This window comes from Spermophilus citellus (genome assembly GCF_964194105.1).
Source record: "Spermophilus citellus genome assembly, chromosome: 11".
Lineage (NCBI taxonomy): Eukaryota > Metazoa > Chordata > Mammalia > Rodentia > Sciuridae > Spermophilus > Spermophilus citellus.
Window position 1 is genome coordinate 49,644,776 of NC_138192.1, and position 19,380 is coordinate 49,664,155.

At 36.4% G+C, this 19,380-nt stretch overlaps 1 protein-coding gene across 5 annotated transcripts in view; it reads right to left on the reverse strand.

Annotated features, from left to right (window-relative positions):
- The window catches only part of GTDC1 (glycosyltransferase like domain containing 1), a 397,042-nt gene that overhangs the window by 14,575 nt on the left and 363,087 nt on the right, over positions 1 to 19,380 (reverse strand). For all 5 annotated transcript variants that reach the window (XM_081261471.1, XM_081261473.1, XM_081261470.1 and 2 more), the window contains one exon: positions 14,961 to 15,070. In XM_081261471.1, coding sequence (XP_081117597.1) covers positions 14,961 to 15,070 — 110 coding nt within the window. The remainder of the gene's footprint in view (positions 1 to 14,960; positions 15,071 to 19,380) is intronic.

Below are 19,380 nucleotides of genomic sequence, written 5' to 3' on the forward strand. Positions count from 1 at the left end.
AAACTAGAAAGCATTTTTTTCTGTTATACTTTTCAATTAATGAAGCTGGTAAAATGAACATCAAGAAACTGACTCGTCAGTTGGTACAACTTTCGTTCTCAACACCATCAGTCTGACATTTTTCATAAGCACGGAACACAGTTAAAACGTACTGTGAAAAAAAAAAAGCACTTGCTAAGTTACAGAGAACTTTGTGATGGAAAAAAGAAAATAAAACCAAATCAGAACTCATGAATTTAGTTTAGTTCCCTGAATAAAACTAAATTATTTACTATAGAGTAAAACTCTATAGTTTAACTTGGCATTTTTATAGATAAAGTGGAGGTAGTATCTTACCCTGGAGGTTTGTGAAAGGGTTAGAGGAAACATACACAAAACACCTAGTACAAGGTGTGGCACATGCTCAGCATCCAATAAATAGCAACTTTATGATTAATATGTCAGATACATTAATCCTATGAGTTTATTTTCATAGTGATAGGTTCTGTACATCTAAATTTCTTTATCTTCTTACTTTAATAAGATGACAAAGTTTTCAGGATATGAAATTATAACTAGGTAGGTGTGTATCTATTAGTAATAGATAAAAAATGAACTGCATTTGCTTTCTCAGGTCAGTTTGTTTTGGAATATTAAAAATAGACCAGCATTGCTCTGAAAATATAAAAGATTTTTTGGTGAAATTAAAAACTAAAATCACAGTATATCAAAATGGATTTATTGAACAGATTCACAAAGAGTAATATTTCTATAGTGAACTTGGTAAAATCCTGTGTACAACAGTGTTCCTACTATGTGCTATATCTGTTGTTTTATTTATAAGTGTGCCTACTGGTTGTGGAATCAATTAAGATATAGAACAGAAAAGAAATATTAAGAGTACATCAAATGCAATGAGAATATGTATTATGTTATGAAAACTTTGCTTTAATTATAAATATACTACGGCATATACTGAGCTACAATGCAAATATGTATTTGGGTGTTGGATCATTGTCAAAATTTTGAAAACATCTTTGTATTAGGATCTTTGGGTCAAACGACATTATTGTTATTAAAGGATTCTAAGTACACTGTTCAGTATAAACAAAATCAGAGAAAGGAGATATCATATTTGTTTGAAAGGTCAGGGAAAGTGATTGAGATGAGTCTGGTATAATGGGTGGAATGCTGATAGGAAAATGAGGGCTCCTGGGTAGTGACCTGTGAACTATTTTCTGGGAATACAGTGTACTCTAGGCTACAGTCCAGGATACATATGAAAAAAGTACTAAAGTTAGGGTGCAAAGGTATAGTAGTCCTCTATCCATGGTTTCATTTTCTGCAGTTTCAATTACACATGGTCAACTGTAAAAAAATGAATAAATAAAAATAAAGATATTTTTAAAAATATTAAATGGAGAATTACAGAAATAAGCAATTCTCAATTTTGAATTATTTGCCACTCTGATAAGCATGATGAACTCTTGTGTTATCCTGTTCTGTCCTGCCTGAGACAGGTAGTGTATTCATGCTGCATTATGCCATCCATTAGTTACTCAGTAGCTATCTTGATTTTCAGATTGACTGTAGTTGATATCCAGGGCTTGTGTCCAAGTAACTCTTATTAGACTTGATAATGGCTCCAAAGTGTAAAAGTAGTGATGCTGGCCATTTGGATATCCCGAAGAAAAGCCATGAAAATGTAAATGTTCTCAAGTTTATAAGGAAAGAAAAAAAAAGGCTGAGGTTGCTAACATGTAGAATATATCTTCTACCTATGAAATTGTGAAGGAGAAAAAAGAAATTTATGCTAGCTGGTTTAGACAGAAGGTGTCCTCTAAAAACTCATGTGTGAGACAATGCAAGAAAGTTCAGAGGTGAAATGATTATAAGATCCTTAACATAATCAATGCATTAATCCATTTGAATGAATTAACTGGGTGGTAGTCACGTAGAGTGTGGTTGGAGAAGGGAGGACACTAGAGACGTGCCTCTGGGGTATATATTGTGTCCGTGGTGAGCAGAGTCCTCTGCTTCCTGATTGCCATGTTTGGAGTTGCTTTCCTCCTCCCCATCTTTCTGCTTGATGTTCTGCCTCATCTTGGGCCTAGAGCAATGGGGTCAGCCATATATGAACTCAGACCTCCGAAACTATGAGCCTCCAATAAAGTATTCACCCTTTAAACTGGTCCTCGTCAGGCCTTTTGGTCAAGGAAGCAAAACAGGTGACTAGAATACTAGTTTTGCTGTCAAACATCAAACTATAAGTTATGGCTACAGCATGTGATAAGTGGTTGGTTAAGATGGAGAAAACATTGCTTTATGTCTGTATGCAGAGGATAAAATATAGTAAAATAAGTATTTTGGTATAATCCACAGCTGCAAGAATCTATTGGGAGTCTTGGAACATATTCCCTGCAGATAAGGGAGGAGGAGTGATGCAGTTGAAGCCTCACTGGGAAGGTCAGACCAAGAGATTGACTTAATTTAGCAAGGACGGTAGATGAGGAGATGAGATACATAGAGGTCAACTTTAAAAAGTTTAAATTAGCAAAGTCCAACAGGATGGGCAGGAAGCAATACTAGTCAGTTCTATGAAGTAATGAGATAAGTAAAGATGGATTCCATCAAAAAAGAAAAGGACAGCTAGGAGTACCCAGAGGTAAGGAAAGAATGAGAGGCAATGACAGGATCAAAAACATATAGCAGGGCTGGGGCTGTAGCAGTGGTAGAACACTTGCCTAGTATGTGTGAGGCTCTGGGTTTGAGCCTCAGCACTACAGAAAAATAAATAAGTAAAATAAAGGTATCATGTCAATCTATAACTAAAAATATTAAAAAAGAAACATGTAGTAGGGTGACCAGAATAATTGTGACTGGTCTAGATCAATGGGTCTCAACTACCTGAGCGTGCAGGTTTGACTGGGAGCGCAGACTCATATCAAAATGGAAAAGAATAAGATGTTATTTTGAGAAAGCACAATTATGACATTGTTTTCATAGTGAAAATTTCAGAAAGTGTCACTGAGAAATCCCCTTTGAGGTGGGGATATGAAGCCCATTTTAAATGTTGAGAAACCTTATGTCCAAAGTTTCTTCTAGTTTTAAATTCTTTTGGATAAGTGGAGTAAGGCTGAAAGAGGTGACATGGCTAATCAGTGGCAAAGCTGGAACTAGATCTCAAGCCTTATAAGTTCCTGAGCAGTGTTCATTCCATTGCAGCAAATATGTGTGATGGTTTCCATTTTACAAATGAAACAATTTAGGCAAAGGGAGATGTAGCTGGAAAAGCTCACTAGTTGGATCCCTGCTGTGTTGCTTTCTGTCAGACTCCTGTTCTGATAGGCACTGTAAGAAACAGGAACGTTAAAGCAGGGAGGGCTTACCACCACAGTCCCAGAGTGGGCAAAATATTATTTTGAACATACCACTATCCAAATCATAATCATATACAACTACAGGAGCTCAAAAAGATAAAATAATGAAGCGCTATATAGCAGCTACATTCTAAGATCTCCTATCTATAGAAGCTATTCTCTTACATATCATTACATATCTAAAGTCATACATGTACTTACAGGCTTTGAAAATTACAGTCTTCATGAAAATAGAAAGGAGACCAATAAAGTAGATAAAGGGGATCAAGAAGGTGGGAGGAGCAGATTGTACGGGAAGTACTGAGGAATGAAATCTACCAAACACTGCTATGTCCATGTATGAACATACCACCATAAAACATATGTGTGTACACACACACACACGCACACACACACACACATATATATATGTCATTAAAATAACAATAAAAGTAGAGGTAAGAAGAGTTGAGCAAGAGGATCTAGGGAGGGAGACAGGGAGGAAAAGGGAAGGTACTAGGGAAGGAGATTGATCAAATTGTTATATGCAGGGCTGGGGATGTGGCTCAAGCGGTAGCGCGCTCGCCTGGCATGCGTGCGGCCCGGGTTCGATCCTCAGCACCACATACAAAAAAAAAACAAAGATGTTGTATCCGCCAAGAATTAAGAAAAAATAAATAAATATTAAAATTCTCTCTCTCTCTCTCTCTCTGTCCCCCTCTCTCTAACTCTCTCTTTAAAAAAAAAAAATTGTTATATGCATACATGAGTATGGCATAATGAATCCTATTGTATAATTACAATGGGCCAATAAAAAATCAATAAAAAATTAAGAGTCTGCCTCCTATTTTTAATTTTTCTATTAATGTCGTGATATTTTCCATTAATCAATTGATTTCACTGTGTGTCTCTTCCAACTGCACATTTCTCATAAACTTTGAGGACAGCTTATGAAAATGAAAGAGCATTTTTTCCCCCTTCAGTAATGTTTTCACAGTTATAACTTTTGAGAACAATTTCTTGAGAGATGTTTTGGGAGTTGTATTCCGGAACATATTATCTTCATGGTCTTCCCCCTGGTAGGATGGAAAAATGATCTTGCCTTGAGAGTTGCACTGAATCTTCTCGTTTCAGTAGAAAAGATAAATATTCCACTTACAAAAGCTGCAGGAGTAGACAGTAAGCCAGGGAATGGCACGCCTGGGAGTGACCACAGGAAAAAAGACAGATTCTCACAGGACATGCTGAGGAATGAGAGAGAGTTGCTACCAGTTGGTTGCACTGGGGAATCTCCTGAGCATCTGGGAGGGAAGGGCAGAGGCAGAATTGTTAACAAGCCTTTCCTGAAAAAGGAAATCGAGCGGCTCAGGCACCGGGTGGGAACCTTACCCTGGTCAGGGTATCAGTGAGATCAGGGCCAGAGTAGCTCGGCCCTGCAACTAGGAGTGCTGCTGATTTCTCTGTATAGCTCACTGTTTCAGTTGCTACAATCCTCACTTACAAAGCATCTTCTGGTCATTGCCACCATCACTACATTATGGCAGGCAACTGACAAGTGACCACAGTACCATGTGAAATGTGCTTTGCAAATGTGGGATGAATAAAAGTGCTATGAAGCAATATGGAGGGGATGGGAAGAGGAAGGACTACTACAAAAGGCAACACTGGGGTTGGGATTCTTTCCAGGTAGGAACAGGGTATGAGAGTGCCTTTTTGGAAAGGGGGAGAAAAATTAAGCAATGAGTAACATAAGACAAGGAGGTAGGTAAGTGCACAGATGTACTCAGACAATGACCGAACTGGAATTCATGAGGGACTAAGTAAGGGTCAGATTTAGAAAAACCTCTCTTGCTACAGAAAATCTGAGACAGATACTTATTCTTGCTAGAGTATTTTGAGTATTCTTGGATGGTCTTAGAAAGAATGGTGAAAACTGTAGGTACGTAAATTGAATATAAAAGTGTCCATAGGTTGGAAGACCAGTCTGAAGCCTTTGTAGGAGATAAGGTCCCAGAAAATAAGGGCAGAAACTGAAGCAACACAAACAGAGTGAGACTTGGGACGGAGAATAAATAGAATCTTAGTGACCAGTTGATATGGAACAGCAGAGAAGGGAATGAGGCAAGAAGAACTTTTGTCACCTGTTCTTTCTTAGACTTATTTCCATAGGATACATTCTCTGACCTGAAATTACTGAGACATAGAACATGTTAACTTCTGTGGCTCAGAAAAAAATAATTTATATTGCCTTCATCTTACATGTACATGTTGCCTCACAAGTTGGCTCCTCCAAGTTGTGATTCACTTTTACTTCTGTTGCTTTGGTGAATGTAACTATTCTCATAAATTCTTGCCAATTACATTTATTTACTTACTGGTAAAATTAAAGATCTTTTTCCTGATTAAGCATTTCTTTTTTTCTGATATCATCACATCTACTGTTTACTAGCTGTGTGACTTTGGGAAAGTCATTTCACTTAAGCCTTAGTGTTCTCATCTGCTCATGGGGGAGAATAATTACACCTCTTGAGGGGACTCTTGTGATGATAAATGAGATATGAGAATAAAATCCTAGCCTTGGCTTGACCCAGAATAAGAGTTAAGTAAATTAGCACTTATAATAAAGTCTTGATGCCATTATCTATATCATATATTTATTAAACATGTGCTTCCTTTCTTATATGTTCATCTACTAAAATAAGAAACAAAGAATGTACTCTTATTTATTTATATATGATAGATCACATATATAATTTGTCTTTTATTACATGGAAATTATTAATTTTATTCAATATTGTATTTCACTAAGGGGGCAAAGTTGGATTTTAGATCTGAGATAAGCATAGTCTTAAATTTGTCAGATAGTCTTAAGTTTGTCAGATATTAAATTTATATAAGTTGGTATTATTTCTGAGTCATCTATTTCTTTCCATTTTTCTACTTTCATGTTTCTGAATCTGTAAAGCACTCTTAAAAGTGGTCACCTCATACATGTACTGAATCTGGTAGGGCATGTTTTCCATCATGATTCCTTGGGAAGTGATTTCTTTGATATTTGGCCATTAGTTTTAAAATTCTTTTCAGAGCCACTTTGTGAAGATCTAGAAGTAATATGGTGGCACCCCAATTGGAATCTTGTTAAATTTATTACTTCCCTTAAGAGAGACCATCATGTCTACTTTAGCATCTATTCTTTCCTGTCTACCTTCACTTAGTCTTCCTGACTTTTCCCATCATGTTTTGTTGTTTTCTTCATTTAGCAAAAACCTGGGGAAGAGAAGACTTCAGTTTTAATTTCAGATTCCTGGGAAACTGACCTATGCAATAATATTCTTGGGAAAGTGACTACAGGCTTATTTAGAGAAATCATATGAGGGTGATTCTATGTACTGAGAATCTAACTCACATCTGTGCTTCTACCAAGGAGCCAATATAATTCATTTTCCTCAGCTATAAACTGGAGACATCAAGACTTGTTTGATTAACTAAACCACTCTATTGCAGTCAGAGCTATTCATAAACATTATAAGATAATGCCTTAAAATAATATTCTAATTGAAAATCTTAAAATATAAAAAAGGATATATTCTAATAAAACGTATATGTATAAACATTTTTCCTTCCCAGACTGTAAGATTCTAGAGGGGAGGAACTATGTTTTCTTCTCTTGGCTTTCATAATACTTTCCATGATGCTAGACCATAAGAGGAACTCATTAAATATTGTGTTAGTGTAACAAATATTAATATATTTTTTTTAATTACAAGGAAAGGGAATAAGTTTTAGGAATAGTATGGACTGGAGAGAATGAGTTTATTCAATCTCACTAGGACACTTACTTTATCTTACATATAATCTTATGATTCAATATTAATCAATTTATTAATAGTTGTTCTTTTTTTTTTTTTCCTACTGGGCTCCCTTGTAGTTAAATTTTAAGACAGGGTCTAGCTACTTGTGATCTTCCTGCCTCAGCCTCCCAAGTTCCTGGGATTATAGGCATGTGCCACCACGCTCAGCCTCTTGTTGTAAAATTTTAAACCTTTTAAATTAATGTGATTGTTGGTTGTGATGGTGCACACCTGTAATCCCAGTGGCTCGGGAGGCTGAGGCAGGAGACTGAGTTCAAAGCCAGCCTCAGTAAAAGCGAGGTACTAAGCAACTCACTGAGACCCTGTCTCTAAATAAAATACAGAAGAGGGCTGGGGATGTGGCTCAGTGGTCAAGTGCCCCTGAGTTCAATCCCTGGTACCGGAAAAAAAAAAAAAAAGAAAGAAGAAATTACTGTGATGTAAGTTATTTGTATCCTTAGAACCTCCCTAGAGTTTCCCCCTTTGTGTGGCCATGCAGCTGAAAATAAGATAGTAGCGGGGAGCTAAGTGAAGGAGGAGGTGGGAGTGGAGGGAAACACTATATAATTACCCAACATTTGACTCCAGGGCTAAGAATTGGGATATGCCAAGATCACAGTAATCATCATTGTCATGCCAGATACTAACCAGAAGCTTTCCACATACTGTTCTTAACCTTAAATTAAAGGTGAACCAAAAGAACTTCTGTCTGCCAAAACCATAGTTCAGGATTTTTCTTTGCAACCTTTCTGGCTGCCTTAATGTCTACAGCTAAAACTCCTTACTCCTACCACGTCTGCAATATGAAAAGAAGATTCCTTATGTGGGACTTTGACTGTTCACAGAAAATAATACTTTGTTTAGAATTACCATTTGTGGGAAATTATTAAGTATACAAACACATTCCAGTGATTTGATATCTTAAGCATTTGCTTTTTTTTTTTTTTTTTTAATCATCTCAAGGGCTAACAATCTGACCTTGTCGTGAGAACTGGCCAAAACTCAAATATTTGCATTGAGGAGCTTCTAGGCTTTTTGGATCATTTGTAACATGGAGCCAGACACAGATGGTTTATGTAGCAGAATGACCTTTCAATTTTCTGAATAAAAATAAAGTGAAGTTTTAAGGTACAACATCACTAATGACTTCTTTGAATCCAAATGCATTAAAAACTCACTCTACTTACAAACTCCAAAGGGAAGTCTATAAGTCTTAAAATAAAATCTGCACCGTAGTTTAGAAAGCACTTTCCTCCAAATTATCTAATGCTAAAATCCTCATTGTAACTCACTAAAGTGGATAGGTTTTATTATTATTCCCCTTTCCCATTTCCTCCTGCTTTTCACTGCACAGATGGATTAACTAAGGTTAACCAAGAAAGCTACAGGACCCAGCTCCCAACCTCATTTGTTGACTTCCATTCCAGTTTCTCAATCCTGACACTACTAAAATTTTAGGTCAGACATGTCTTTGCTGTGGAGGCTTTCCTGTGCTCTGTCAGAGGTTTAGCAACATTTCTATCTACCTACTAGATGTCAGGAGCACAACAATTGTGAAACCAAACACGTCTCTGGACATTGCCAAATATACCCATCGGGAAGAGGGGTGCCACTTCTGGTTGAAAAATACTATGAACTTTTCAAAATGCCAATTCATCTATAAGTGACAATTAACTCCATTTCAGAGACCATTTCCATTTCATATTGTCTGCCTGGCAGGACATAGTCACTAGATGTGTCTTCAGAACCAGCTGGGTTGTTCCCAGCAAGAAGATTGCAGGCAATACTCTCAACATTTGTAAAGCTCTTAATTCAGCTGGGATTGTGTCACCCAGATTAAGAGAGAATTCCTGGGGAGGCTTGGTTTTCTTTCTGAGAACACTCAGACCATGATGTATACAAAATGAACTTGGTGGCCAATAAGGCAGGTCATCAAATCTGTTCTCCATTCTTGGCGCAGAGGAGGACTGTGTCTCCTGGCCCTCCTTTTGACTAGGCAGTGCCTGGTAGAAGTGCTGACCAATGAACTGAGTGGAACTGGGCACTATTTCTAAGACAGAATACTTCACCACTGACAAGACAAGATCCCAAGTTTCTTTTCCTTCTGGTAACAAGTTGGTGGTTGCTGAGTCTTTCTATCAGTTTGGGGCCCTAAGTGACCATAATGAGCAGAATAGTCCTACTCATCTGTTATAAATATATAGTGTGAACAAGAAATAAGTCTATGTGTTTGAAATCCCTGAGATATCTCTGTTACTTTAGCATAGCCTTGCTTATTCAGGCTGATTGAAGAGCTGAAAGATGAGAACAAGAAAAGAATGATTTATATTAAATCAAAGTCACTTATATTAAAAACAGAAAATATAATATGTAAAGCCACCTAGAACTTACTTAGTCTTAGGGTTTTATCCTGAAAAAGTCTCTATTTTCATACAATAACTGTTTAGGATTTGGAATTTTTTTTACATAATATGTATTTCATTTTTAATGTGGTGGTGACATTTGAACCCAGTGCCTCACACATGCTAGGCGAGCACTCTACCACTGAACCACAACCCCAGCCCCTGGAAATTGATTTAGTAAGTTCTTACATGCCTGATAAAGTATCCAAATTTTACTATTCTATTATGACAAACTTCTTCATTCAAATATTCAAATAATATTTACCGACCACTAAATATATGACAAGTGTTATTTGGTATAGTTTCCCACTTCATATTGGTTTTGATATTTTTCTCATAATAAAGACTAAAAAGAAAGGTGGAATTCATTCTAATATCTGAGGGAGCAGGGAGATATTTGGGAAACAGATTTAAAGTGTTTGGTTTTCTTTTAGCTTTCCATTTGCAGAAGGATTATTAGAGAAAATGGAAATGATTCACATGATTTACCAGGAATTTCCTACTATCACCTCTTGCTTTCTTACCTATAAACTGGGGATGTTTTTGTAAATTTCCATGTAGTGTATAGTTGACCACTGGCCTTGGAGCAAACAAGGTTTGAACTGTGGCTTCCAAAATGACTGGGTGGGTGGTTTTAGGCAAAAGACTGCCTCTGTGCTTTACTTTCCTCAGCTGTAAAATGGTAATTCCAACAGTGCCCAATTTATAAGGATGTTGTGAAGAGTAAACAAAGCAGGAAAGGCTTAGAATGATGCTCATCACATCAATGCTCAGGTAATGTTAGTTCTTTTTTTTTTTTTTTATTCAACAAATATTTATTGAGACCTACTGTGTAGAGCACACCTATCCTATGTTCCGGACTGCTAGCCCATTTGGATATGGCTCCCCTTGTTTCTGATGCCTTTTCATTAAGGAAAACTCATAACTGGGGTTAGAGAACATATGTGTCTGTATATATGTCTCATATTTTACATTCGTTTTTAAAATAGATTTTATTTTTTAAAGGCATGGCAGCGGAATGCATTACAATTCTTATTACACACATAGAGCACTATATTTTTATCTCTGTATATAAAGTATGTTCACACCAATTCATGTCTTCATACATGTACTTTGGATAACGATGTCCATCATATTCCACCATCATTGCTAACCCCCTGCCCCCTCCCTTCCTTTCTCACCCCTCTGCCCTATCTAGAGTTCTTATATTCCTCCCATGCTCCCCCTCCCTAACCCACTATTAGTCAGTCACCTTATATCAGAGAGAATATTCGTCATTTGTTTTTTTGGGTTTGGCCAATTTCACTTAGCATTATCTTCTCCAACTCCATCCATTTACCTGCAAATGCTTAAAAATGTTCTAACATTTTCAAGAAATGTTCTAGTAAGTTATGAATAAAGCATTGGACTACAAGTTCCAAGCATCACAGAACCTGTTCTACTTTATTCACTATTTCATCCTAAATGTGAGGCTCTGAAAAGTCACTTTCCTTGATCTCATTCCTCTTTTGCAAAATGCAGGAATGACACAAAAAGAATTGTAAATTGTAGAATGATGAATTATAATTGATTATCTTAATTCTGCTACACTTTCCAGGAAAAGGATTACAATACCTTATAATGTAATTTTTACTTGCAAATAACTGACAGTATGAAGATACCACAGAGTTGCTATATTATGGTCTTAGAATTTTCAAAAGAAATTTAATGCTGATTATTTGCATCACCAAAAAGGGTTGTAAAGCTTGCTGTCACTAATACTGCCACCCAGCATCGCTATCCACACCCCCCCCCACCCAAGAAGCTCTGTGGAGAGGGAAGGAGAATGAAGTTGGATAAAGATAATTAATGGTGCCATTGTCATAAATTCCACCTTTCTTGGCCCTCTAATTCATTAAGGCTACGTGTGAAAAAGAAAAACTGAACACTAAGAGGCAGTTAATCACAGTGACTTAAGCTTTCAGAGTCTCAGTCTGTCTACATATAAAATGGAATAACAATTCCTATCTCATTGAGATTATCGTGAACATTTCATATAATAAAAAGACAAAGGATCAGGTAAGGAGTGAGCTTTTAATCAATGGTAGCTATTCATAGAATAATAATTGCAATTAAAAAAGTATCTATTAGGAAACTACTTCCCTACAAATATTACCAGTGCTAAGAGTAATTCTTCCAGCTGGTATCACTCAGTGAAGATGTTCGTTTTCTGATCTAGATAACAGACATGCTAACACTGCACCAAGGAGAGACAATAGCACAAATCATATGCTTCCCAGGTAACCCTGTTTGTGGAAGGGCAGGATAAGAGATGAGGACTGATGGATGGTCAGCTGGGGACAATAATGTTCAAAGTTAGATGGACAATTAAATCAGAAGACAGGAACACAAACAAGCAGCACAGCACAGTGGTACAAGCAGTGCTTGAAGGTATGACCTTGCTTGGTCTCCCTATGCCTCAGTTTCTCTGAGTAGAGGAGAATGGAAATAGTAACACTAAGCAGGGCTATTATGAAGAGTTAAAGAGTTAATATTTGCAAATGGCCTAGAATAATACCTAAGATACAGTAAGTGTTGTATATATAATTTGTTAAATAAGCCAGAGGAGTGAGAGGAAATGGCAGAAGTCACACAGAATGGTTTGTTAGGAAATTTTTGGAGTCAAGATTAGTGAAGTGGCCTTCTCCAGACATAACCTGGAAAGCTACGGGCTCTCTGGTGGCCATGGTGCATTGATTCATCTTTGAAATCGCAGAGATGAACCAGTGGCTAAGACAGAAGGGAGCCCCAGCTGAGACTAGGAGTAATGGAAGTATGTACAAAGACAAGATGATGTCCCTTCCACAGCAGTCCACAGTATCCCAGCTGTACATCTCCTAAGACAGAGCCCCAGAGGGAAATTGAATCCTGCTCACTATGGCCTCCCCCTTCCACAGTGCTCACTGAGTGTGTTGAAGTGAAGCCTAAGTGAGGAACAAGACTGGATCTGTCACTACTGAGAGGTACTTGCACCCCTACTGCTCCGCACCCAACTTTAACTTCCATCAAGCTCTAAATAGCTCAATGCCAATGTGTGGTAGGTGAGAGCGGAGACTGTAATAACATGGTTCTTGGAGGGAAAACCTAGTCTTCTCTGTAGACTAAAGTTTACTGAGGTTTCAACAGACTAAGAAGTATCTGTCAGGTCTGTCCTCCAGCCTCTTCTCAGCCCTTCACAGACACCCCAAATTGGATTCTAAAAAACTGAGCTCACGATCTTTGCAAAGAAGCTGATTTTTTCTTACTCTGTAGTCATCCATTTACCAAATTCTTCCCTGTTTTCTTTTTTTAATTATTATTTATTTCATTTATATTTTTACATTACAATCCTTATTACACATACAGAGCACATTTTTTTGTATCTCTGTATATACAGTCTATTCACACCAACTTATGCCATTATATATGTCATCTTTTTTTTGCATTATAATTCTTAATACACATATATGCCATAATTTTTCATATCTCTGTTTGTATGTAAGGTATGTTGGTCCCAAATTCAAATCTTCATACATGTATTTTGACTTGAGAATAACTCTCTCTTACAGCTCTCTCTCTAATCTCTGCCACCACCTCATAGAGTCACTCTGAGATTTCCATCACACACAGAGGCTTTGTGTTTCTGCGTAAGTATCAGTTGAAGGTAGAGCTTCATAAACTATAGGCTGCTTCTTATTTCTTCCCTGTTCCCATGCAGGCTCTCTGTTCCTCACCTTTACTTAACCTGTTTTAGTGATCAAGACCCGCTATATTGACTCTACCCTAACTGTTCAAAGGTAGCTATTGACTTAAGTCTGCATGCCATCACATGCTCTACTTAGAGAAATGATTTCACAGCGTTATTCACTGAAATCTTCCTCTTAAACACAATATCTGAAATGTTTGTTGCCATGTGCTCTGCCCATGTGTTTCCCCTTTTGAAAGAACTTAATCAATCCTTCTTTTCTGGCTATTGGAATAGTGTTTGCTCTTCAAGTACTAGTTTGGCAATTAACACCCTAAGCTCCATGTGTCAGTACTCATATGTAATTATATTATCTTGTTTTTACTCTCTGTTTTCTGTGCTTATGCATGAATGTTCCCTGTTCAACAAAATTATAAATTCCTTGAGGGCCGGAGCTTAACTTATTTTAACATTTTTGTAATCTAATAACTATTCACTGAGCTCCAGCACTTGACTTTGGGGTAAGGTGATGCACAGTCTCTGGTCCTCACAGAACCTGCCTTCTAGTGTGCACGTGTATATGTGTGTGTAGGGGAGAGAGATTAAAAAAAAGTGGACACACATTAAATAATTTGAAACTGAGATAAGTGTCCTGAAGGAAAAATAGAGTATGATAAGAGAACATGACAAAACTTCACTTTGAAAGAAAATGCCTTGGAGTTAAAATCAAAAAGAAAATAGAAGTAAACAGGCAAGTGGCGTCTAAAGAAGCTGGTACCTTAGAGGAAGTGAAGTCAGTATCTGTAACCTGAAAGGCAGAAGTAAGCTAGGTGAGATCAGGTTGCTGAGTCCTGGCTAGGGTTGCTTCTAGCACTAAATCAGAGTATCTGCTACGTGAGAGTAAGCTTTAGGTGGTGTTAATACATCATAGCAAGGGTCACTTTTGAATAAGGTAATTTGTGAACTTTTGTTGTTTGTATATTAGCCTTTCAAACAATGCTCAGCACACAAACCTTTAAGAACACAAACACAGGTGCTTGTGAAGAGGTGTCAGAATGCCCACTTTACTGACCCATCCATGACCAATGAGAACACAGAGCCAAGGAAATGGATCTCAAAGGGCTCCATGTAGCTTTAAGAATGAGAGGAACTGCTGATAACTGCTTCCAACTTTTGTCTTTCTCAAGTTCAAAAAAAAAAAAAAAAGGCATGAACCAACAACAACCATGATATGTCTTTTCCACATTATGCGTTAGATACCAAAATGCTTTATGCAGGCCACCTAACAGATGGTAATGTATTCCAGTCATTACCAATGTGAGCAGGATTCAAACCAGTGACCTCAGGGGCGAGAGGCTGCATATCCAATTACAAATTCTTGCTTTCCTTAAGTGTTAAGATGCCTAAAGCAATATATTTTATTTACATCAAGATGCATTGTATAAACTATATTTGATAAAAGAGATGACTTCACGTTCTCAACTTAAATCAAAGAATGCTTACTTAAGTATTTTTTTAATTGAATCAGACTTTAATGCCATCGTATAATCTTTTGGTTAACAGTGCTCATCTTGATTATTCTAACAAAGGAAAACATGGAAATTAATACCTAGTTGTAGAGCTTAGATATCTATAAAAATACATTAGAAAAATTCAAAAGAGATACCTGGAACGTCCGTAAAGGTTTCTCCAAGGACAGAGATATGGAAATTGAGTCCTAAGTCCTTTAGATGCATTAATACCTTAAAAAAACTCTCTGGATTTTTGTCATGCTCCCTGAAAATAAACACACAAAACATAACTTTTGTTATCTTATGGTATGTATTAGTAAAAGTGGTTGCCCTTCTCACAGGGCCAATTCTTTTCAGAACCTATGGCTAAGGTTAGACAACAGAAAGTACATAGTATTTTTCTTATTCCCAAAATGATATATTTTCCATTTAACACAGATTTTCTTTTTTAAAGGAAAGACCAATCTTCAAAGGATGATTCTTTCTGGATCATGAGGATGTATCAGAAGTACTTTTCATTTCCACAGGTCTGAATGCCTTCCTCCCACACTTCCTGAGCCCCTTTGTGCCCACAAGGAACACACAATTTAGGGTGAGCTTACATACTCTTTTAGTCATCTCACAATTTAAATAACTGAATGAAGAGTCATAAATACAGCAAAAGGGGACAGGTCTGAGACTGTCTGCTGAATATTACATTAGGAATTAAAGCTAATCAACATATAAAAGAGTACTAATAAAAATAATACCTCCATTTAATAGAAACTTTGAAAACCAGAGATTATTTTTAGTTTTTTAGTTTTCTTTCTAAAGACAGAATGAGAAGTGAAAGTACACTGAAATAATAATAATAAAAAAACTCCAGTTGGAAAAAAAAATCACATTAAAATGGAGTTTTTTTTTAACATTCTAAGGTGTGAATATTTCTGTATTTCTTGCATTTAATTACACTGTTTTAAATTATCTTATTTTGGACAGATGTAGACCAGATGTCTTCAAAATATTTGTTTTTTATTTATAATTCAGAATTTTAACTTCTTTTTATATTACAGAAAAATAGTTATATATCAGCAATTGAATTTCTCATTTACCAACTAATTATGTAAAATAAATCTGTAAATTGATCAAACTGCTATATGAAATATGAAAATTACATCATTCAGGAAATCTCATGAAAAATGACATCTGTACCCCTAAATGTGTTAATTCACAATTCAGTCAATATTTTCAGTATCATGAATTAAAACAAATGCATCTTCTAATTAACATTTTAAAATGGCATTTATAATCTTACAAAATTTTAAGATCTTATAGAATTAGAGTTCTTTAACGATTTATTTTAAGCTCTATGTCTCTCAGTTTGATGTACTTCAAATAATAAAGAATGCAATGGCAAAATGTTCATTGCTTTTTAAGATGATGTGCATTACATACATGTACCATTGGGAAGTTTTTGGATAGTTCTCATATATACTACTGCTATGGGCAAGAACAAAGACTCAGAACAGTTTGAGAGGAAAGAATACACCATATGCTATCTTTGACTATATCAATCAAATAGCTGCCACCTTCTCTGTAAAATGTTCTTCTAGTCTGATTCTCTTGGAAATACTTAGATGAAAGAACGGAAACAATATAGCATAATGTATCTTAAAGACGGAGTAACACTGTAGGGAAATCTAGCCACTCAGTTATCTAAATTTTTCATTTTGAGTTCTAAAAATTTTGGCTAGGGATCCCCAAGAGACCATCAAAATATTATAAATATTTCCTACTGTGGTGTGTCTTTGTGTGTGTGTATTAACAAAAAAAGTAGATGCAGTCTGGGGTTGGGAGGAGGTTTAACCAGTGGAGGCTGTAGTTCTTAAGATTCCAGTGTAAGTATTTTCAAAGAAGCAGGCTTTATGGTCCTCCATTTTCAGTGTTTCTCTACAAGATAAATGCATTACAATCCAGCTGTATGCTTTAGTTATTTCTTACAAATGGCCCAAAGCTTTCATATTCAATAGTCACTTTGCATAAGAACACAAAAGAGATTTGTGTGAATCCCCTTTTGTTTAAACCATAATATATGGCTGAATATAAGGTGAGAGCTTTTTCTTCCCCCAAATGATCCCTCAGAAAAAGAGGCATTTTATTCTAAAGTCCTTATAAAGTCTCTCATAATATCACACACTCTCCATTACTTTGTTTGAACAGAGTACTGTTTGGGGAATATGCATTAGATTGAAACATCATCAACTCATGAGTTTAGAATGGTTTTAACTGTCTTGCAATTGATAGGACTGGTAAGTGGAAGTAAAGAAATTTAATATTGAGATAGATAGTAATTATTTTGGGAGATATGACCTAACAATTCTAAGCTCTGGAAAACAAGTATTTTAAAGATCACTAAAAAAAGCAACAGAGTAAGTGGTTACTAGAGACCATGAGCAGTAAACAAGTTTTTATAGCTGGGGAAAAGATTTCTAGTGATGGCATCAGACGGTTTCACAAGGTCCTGTACCCAAACCACTTAGATTGAATTCCAAATGACAGGTGGTGGAAACAAACCAGTTGTCTGAAAAGGTAGCACCACCACTCTGATGTCAAGAATGCATGGGAGGGGAGTCGGACCAAAACTACTTCCTGAAATATAAGGGCAATAGTTCTAAAAACCATAATATGTGTTTCAAAGTCTATTTATATCAAATTAGTAGATGGCATATTATAAGCACACACGTCATTATTTTATCTGTATCTCTTCAAGTTTAACATAGTCAATTTAGTTGAAAATTTCTTGGCTTTTTTTTTAGAAGTGGGAAATTGCTTAATATTCAATCATTAAAGATGTGCACAAACATTAGCCACAGCATGGATGATACTCAGTGACAGAACTCAATGTATTTTATCCAGCAGGCTATTCATTCTAGATATCTAGTGGAACATCCATAGATCTTACCCCAGTGCCCATCCATAGATCTTACCCCTGTCCATTGAGCAGAATATGTGAATCTGTCCTAAGTCCCTTTCTAAGAAATCTAATGTGAGATTCTCATACATATAATTTTAGTGAAAGCATTAAATAAGACAGGATTTAAAGATAATATTGAGTGCCCTTTTCTGCTAATAGCTGTTAATATTATTATTATTATTTTTTTTTAAAGAGAGAGTGAGAGAGAGGAGAGAGAGAGAGAGAGAGAGAGAGAGAGAGAGAGAGAGAGAGAGAGAATTTTTAATATTTATTTTTTAGTTCTCGGCGGACACAACATCTTTGTTGGTATGTGGTGCTAAGGATCGAACCCGGGCCGCACGCATGCCAGGCAAGCGCGCTACCACTTGAGCCACATCCCCAGCCCATGTTAATATTAAATATACATTTAATAACACACCTAAATCTCTAGAACCCCACTTGTAGATTTATGGGCTCCTAAACACTTCTGTTCTTATCCACTCCTGGTAGGAATGTAATTTGAAACTATCTTTTAGAGGACAATTTGGCAATGTACATTATGAGCCTTAAAGTGTGCATAACTATTGCCACAATAATTACCATTTAGAAAAGTTAGCCTATAAAGCAAAGATATGAATAGAAATTCAGGTAGAGTGTTCATAATAGGATCGTTAATAATAGCAACTATCTCTACACAATCTAATGGAGTATACACACACACACACACACACACACACACACACGGAGAGAAAGAGACACACATACATGATACAAATACCATGCAGTCATTAAAAATAGTATTGCAAAAAATGTTGCAGAAGTATGTATTTGGTACTAAGGATTGAACTCAGTGTTTAACCACTGAGCCACATCCCCAGCACTTTTTTATACTTTATTTAGAGACAGGGTCATGCTGAGTTGCTTAGGGCTTTGCTAAATTGCTTGCTGAGGTTGGCTTTGAACTCACAATCCTCTTGCCTCAGCCTCCTGAGCCACTGGGATTACAGGTGTGTGCCACTGTGCCTGGCCAGAAGTATCTTTTTTGACATGGAAAAATATTCAAAAAACACTTTCAACTAAGAGAGATGACAAAGTAGCATGTACTATATGATCTGCCTTTGTTAAGTATGCCTAGAGAAGTTTGGGATTAAGTAGGCCAAAATGTTAAAAGGGTTTATCTCTAGGAATTGTTATAAATATTTTTTTTCCATTTTTTTCTTTAATAAACATTTCTTACTTTAATCACTTTTGAGGTTTTAAAGAAATCTTCCCTCTCTAATATCATACCATTAGATTGTATTCATAGGCTTTTTGCTTAACTCTATTACATTTTCAGTATTCACAGTAGCATCATCTCTCTGTTCCTTTGACCCCTCCATATTTGACAACTGCCAATCTAGCAAACTTGACTTATCACAGAACATTCAACCAGATGGGTCAGGGTCCAAGCTTCCCAACAATCTCCAAACTCTTGACTAGGTAAGAATGAAACAGTCTGGCTGGGAATTCTTTGCTCAGCACCCCCACCATGGCAGAAGAGACCAGCACGGAAATATTTCAGGCTTACTGGAAGCAGCAGATACAGCAAGAACAGCTTTTATTCCCAAATATTATTCAGAACATTTGAAAAGCATAAACTGTTT